At 34.8% G+C, this 6,109-nt stretch overlaps 1 protein-coding gene across 1 annotated transcript; it reads left to right on the forward strand.

The window, feature by feature from the left end:
• Positions 1–959: 959 nt before the first annotated feature.
• LOC139871679 (receptor-like protein 7) lies at positions 960–5,159 on the forward strand. Its single transcript, XM_071859406.1, has 2 exons — positions 960–4,484; positions 4,713–5,159. The coding sequence occupies exons 1-2, from the start codon at positions 1,069–1,071 to the stop codon at positions 4,744–4,746; spliced, it is 3,450 nt and encodes a 1,149-aa protein (XP_071715507.1). The 5' UTR covers positions 960–1,068; the 3' UTR covers positions 4,747–5,159.
• The last annotated feature ends 950 nt before the right edge of the window (positions 5,160–6,109 follow it).

Below are 6,109 nucleotides of genomic sequence, written 5' to 3' on the forward strand. Positions count from 1 at the left end.
GTATAAAGTAGGAGTACAAAACAATATTATCACATTATTCTTCTTATTTATATATGAGAATGAACAATTTCATTAGTGTTTTTTTTTTTTTTTTTTTAACGACAATATTATGTGACATGAGTTCTAAATAATTTATGATGATAGGAAGGATAAATCTATAAGTTATAAACTAAAAGACTAAAAGCTAAACGAATTAACAACAATCGACGATTCACAACTAAAGCAACAAATAATTTATGATTTGTGTTGTTTCGTGTGCTTAGTTTTTGTATTGGCATGTAGTTGAGGCTCGATTTGAGTAAGTTTTTCTTAGGGTCTTATAGTTTTCTCTATCATTTCGAGCCTTAAAATGGTTAGTGGTTTGTAATCGGGTTTTGAGATCTTTTATTATTCGATGAAAATATACAACAACAAAACCCAATACCACATGTGTGATGTATGGGGAGGTAAGATGTAGACAATCCTTCCCCTATCTTTGAATAAAGAGAAGTCATTTCTCCACCCAAAGTGATACACTCCGAGAAGTAGAGAAAGTCCTCCCTCTCTTTCTCTTCGATGAATAGAGAGATTGCTTCCGAAAGGACCTCCGGCCAATAAGTAAGAAAAAAATTATAAATTTTTTTTAATAAAATAAAAAGAATAAAACATGAGACGCCATGAAAATGATAGGATCAAATTTTCATGGGTCATGGGTTTTAAATCATGCACATTCGATGAAAATATCTCTTATTTTAATAGTATATAGTATAGTATATAGTATATAGTATATATTCATTATTTTAGGAAGAAAAAAAAAGAGAAGGATAAATCTTTTGCAACGAGTATATTTCAAATTCAGTTTAGTCATTAGTCAACGCGAAGAACTGGTAAACAAAAACAGGTCGATGCCAACTAAACCCAATATCAATTTTTCAACCCTCTGTTTTCTCTCACCAACATCTCAATGTTGTTTGGTCTAATTTATTCGCTTCACAAACACTTCAAAGAAATTTCTTCTTCAAACCCAGAAAGGTTTTTCAATTTATGAGTTTATAATCATCATATGGGTGTCTCAATTTCTAGTTTCCAATGAGAACCCATCTCTGTTTTCATATTTTCTTCATACCCTTTTATCTCATTTTCTTCAATGTTTCTGGTCAATGTCAAATTGACCAGCAATCAATTTTGATCCAGTTTAAGACCGAACTCAATTTCAATTCTTCACTTTCAAGAAAACTGGTTTATTGGAACCCAAATATCACAACAGATTGTTGCAACTGGATAGGTGTCAGTTGCAGCATCAACGGTCAAGTTATTGGTCTAGATTTAAGTAATGAAACAATATCGGGTGCAATCGACGATTCGAGTGCTCTTTTTAATCTGAAGAATCTTGAAAGCCTCAATCTTGCTGCAAATAACTTCAATTTTAGTCAGATTCCTTCAAGATTTGATCAGTTTGCGAGTTTGTCGTATTTAAACTTGTCGAATTCGGGGTTTTCAGGGCAGATTCCTGGAGAATTATCAAAGTTGAAAAGTCTAGAAATTCTTGATCTTTCTGCACTTTTCTCGTATGGAATCCGGTCACTAAAACTCGAGAACCCAAATCTGGCTACACTTGTGCAGAACCTTTCAAAGCTAACCAGGCTTTATCTGGATAATGTGAATATATCATCACAGAGATTAGATTGGGGTCAGGGTTTATCTTCATCTTTACCTGGTTTGGAAGTTTTAAGCTTGTCAAATTGTCAACTTTCGGGCCCTTTAGATGAGTCCCTTGCGAACTTGCAGTCGCTTTCGGTGATTCATTTGGCTCTCAACAATCTAAGTACTCCGGTTCCCGATTTCTTTGCAAATCACAAGAATTTGACAGTTATGAATCTTGGTTCTTGCAACTTGATTGGAACATTTCCTGTAAATGTACTCCAGTTGCATAGTTTACAAATTCTTGATTTATCGGTTAACATGAACCTTCATGGTTCTTTACCCGAATTTCCTATAAACGGATCGCTCAGAAGTTTACTGCTTGGCAACACAAACTTTTCTGGTGGGATACCAGAATCCATAGGAAATTTACAGAATTTAACACGAATCGAGCTGCCAACAGCTAATTTTAGTGGGAAAATACCTAATTCCATGGAACAACTCACAAAATTGGTGTACCTAGACTTGTCATCAAACAACTTTATCGGTGAAATTCCATCGTTTCAGCAGTGCAAGAATCTTACCCATATCGATCTATCAAGAAATGGTTTATCAGGTATGATTGCTTCTGGACACTTTGAAGGTCTTGAAAATCTGGTTTTGGTTGATTTAAGATTAAATGAGTTTAATGGAAGTATACCTTCATCTTTGTTTTCGCTTCAGCTAATTCAAAAAATACAGCTTTCTAATAATAATTTCAATGGTTTACTTCCTAATTTTAGTAATTCATCAGTATCATCATTGGATACACTTGATTTAAGCAGTAATGAATTAGAAGGAGAAGTTCCAAAATCTTGGTTTGATCTTAGAAAGCTAAGTATCTTGTTATTGTCATCAAATAACTTGAGTGGGATCATAAAAACTGTAGAGTTTCAAAATCGTTTAAGCAATTTAACGACACTTGATCTTTCGTTCAATAACTTTTCGATTTTGACAAGCAATGACAGCTCTCTGGTGAATAACCTTCCAAAATTTTCGTCTTTAAAGTTGGCTGCTTGTAATCTTGTAAAGTTTCCAAATCTAAGAAACCAATCAAGATTGATGGTACTTGATCTTTCAGACAACAAAATCGAAGGTCCAATACCAAACTGGTTATGGGAAGTTGGAAACGGAAGTTTAGCGTATATGAACCTTTCTCATAACCAATTAACCATACTCGAAGAACCATATCAATTTCCCGCTCTTAGTGTCCTAGACTTGCATTTCAATAATATCAGTGGAATGATTCCCATTCCTCCACAAACGGCTACTTACATAGACTATTCACAAAATCTTTTCAATTCTTCACTCCCTGAAAGCGTTGGGTCAAACCTAGTCATTGCATATTTCTTTTCGGTTTCTAGCAATTTTGTTACTGGACCGATCCCAGACTCCGTATGCAATGCAACCTACCTTAGAGTTCTTGACTTGTCAAATAATCGTTTAACTGGAATCATACCGAGATGTTTGATTGAATCTAGTGGAAGTCTCGGGGTACTAAACTTGGCGAACAATAATCTCAACGGTCAGATTGAAGGAACATTTCCCAACACGTGCGGATTGAACACTCTAGACCTGCACAATAACTCTTTGGAAGGGAAGATTCCGAAATCTATAGTCAATTGCACGATGTTAGAGGTGTTAAACGTCGGGAACAACAGAATACACGACACTTACCCGTGTTCTTTGGGTAAGTTAACCACCTTGCGTGTCCTTGTTCTGAGATCCAACATGTTCCATGGATCAGTCAACTGTAGTCAAAATCAAGACAATAGTAGTTGGTCAAAGCTTCAAATTGTGGATATAGCTTTCAATAGTTTTAACGGTTCAGTCCCTGCAAACTGTTTCTGGCAATGGGCTGCTATGATGACCGATCAGAAGAACGACCCACCAGGGAAAGTTCATCTTAGTTTCACTGTGTTACAGCTTAGTGATTTCTACTATCAAGATACGGTTACGGTCACAGTCAAAGGACTCGAGTTAGAGTTGGTCAAAATCCTGACACTCTTCACATCCATTGATATCTCAAGCAACCGTTTTTCAGGTGTAATACCAAGCACAATCGGGCGACTCAAAGCACTCTATTTTCTCAACGTATCACATAACGAATTCTCGGGAACAATCCCATCGTCTATGGGAAATTTGAGTCAGCTAGAAGCATTAGACATGTCATCAAACGGATTAACTGGACAAATACCGTCTGAGCTCACTAGTCTTTTGTTCCTTTCTTTTTTGAATTTATCATACAATCAGTTAGAAGGGAGAATTCCAACGGGTAATCAATTACAGACATTTGAGAATACTTCCTATTTAGGAAACAGTAAACTATGTGGGGCTCCATTGAGCAAAAAGTGCCCTACTTCATATGTACCAGATTCTAAACGGATTTTTCAGAAATCAAAAAACGGATATGATTGGCAGTCCATATTTACTGGGGTGGGATTCGGGTCAGGTGCAGCCATTGTTACAGGACCTGTGATATTGTCTAAAAACGCGAGACATTTCTGGGACGATTACACAAATAAACTTTTGAAAATGATATGTCTAGCTTTGGGGATTCGTTACGTGTCATGTGGATTATTTGATGAAAATGATGATTATGAGGAATTAGACGGTGACGAATATATCAATGATATGGATGAAAGTGCATTCGAGTCAGATTATGATCATTCCAAAGGAAGGTATTGTGTGTTCTGCACTAAACTTGATTACTCTAGGAAGCAAGCTATTCATGACATGAAATGCAGTTGTTTCGACCGAATGAATGAATTGTATAGTTCTTCGTCAAATTCTTCATTAGAATCAGAGTCTCCTTTATCCAAATTGTGAGTTTTGATGTCAATATATTCTTTCTTTTGATATACCTTTTTTCCAATTTGTATGTAACTCTTAAAGTAAGAAAGTATAAGGTTTATATTTTATATTATTATAGTATCAGCTTAACTTACTGAGCTGTGTAAAGTGATCTGCTTATAATTTGCTCATACTCAGATTTTGAAATTTAATCCTCCTATAACCATCTGCTACGTATGCTAACTGTTACACTTATACAGACATTTTCTCGAACACTTGGTGGGCAAGTATTAAAAGGACTTGCAAATATGCTTTTCATGTGTTGAGGATCAAAGAAATATAAGGAATTTGACCGAACGTTGTGAATTTGAAATGCAATTAGTTTCAGATAGAGGAAGCATGTTGAGTATAAGTATGAGTACCAGAAACGATATGAACGTGAATCACGAATATATCGTTTAGCACCTTCGTTCCATGTTTCCAGGGCCCAAATTAAAGCCAGCAGCAAACATTAACCATGTGTTTGGTTAACAATATGTTTGTCACATGTAGCCCTCCGATAGATGTTACAGTCACTCAGTTTCAAACAGTTTTTTACACAAATTTTAAAAAATGAATTAATTGTATATGGTAAACATTATATGTCATGTCATTGTGTAAAAATATTTGTTTGAAATGTGAATGAATGTAGCATTTATCTTTATTAATACAATGTAAATAAATATATTTGAGAGAAAAATGGTCATTGAACCAACGACATATATACATTCGTAGAAAAAATTCGTGTTGTGTTTAATTACTTCATCGCGTCTCTCAAAAACTTCACAAGGCTCTGGGATGCTTTCGGGATTTGCCGCTATTAATAACAACTAGCCTTTAAGAGCCCGTGCGTTGCACGGCGGGCCCCTAATAAAACTAAATATAAAATGTTAACGAAGTTATAAAAAATGAACATAACAACGTCAATATAAAACATCACACTTGATATGTAAACAAACAATGTTTTTAATTCAACCAATGCATTCAAGTTCTTCTAAAGATTGTTGTAAAGATTAATAAAGATAGAAATCATGTTTACTAAAGTCATAGGTGAATAACCATTTGAATCCAGGTTTGAGACTATTCTGTTCACTGAAATGGTTAAATCCGATCCTTAATGATATTACAAACAAATATTTAATTGTGTATTGGTGTAACCCAGTTAAGCTCTCAAATGTTGATAGGATACCTTTGTGTAACTAAACCTTTATCACATTCAACCTGCAAAAATAGCTTTATAAGTTGTAAGTCAAAAAAGAGCTACTCGTATATGTCTTTTCAGTTGGAATGAGTATTATATCCTTATCAATCTATATATTAGTCTTGAAATCTCCCCAATCTATATATTAGTACCAAATGATTATAAGATGATAGCTACTGATGTGGATCACTAAAGCAATGAAGAAATCAGTATGGGAGGATGTGGCTGTAAATGAAGGCATTTGCAAAGAAAGTTAGTACCAAAAAAGAGAAAGTAGCATGCAAGGCTGGGAAAGAATGGCCGTAGGAATGAACGGCATTAGATAAGTAAGGATTGGTATTATATTTTCAATCGAGGAGTAACTAAAATCTTGACTATCATGAACATGAAGTTACAATATCATAAATTTTAGCAACT

Source organism: Rutidosis leptorrhynchoides, chromosome 10 (assembly GCF_046630445.1).
Source record: "Rutidosis leptorrhynchoides isolate AG116_Rl617_1_P2 chromosome 10, CSIRO_AGI_Rlap_v1, whole genome shotgun sequence".
NCBI classification, from domain to species: Eukaryota; Viridiplantae; Streptophyta; class Magnoliopsida; order Asterales; family Asteraceae; genus Rutidosis; species Rutidosis leptorrhynchoides.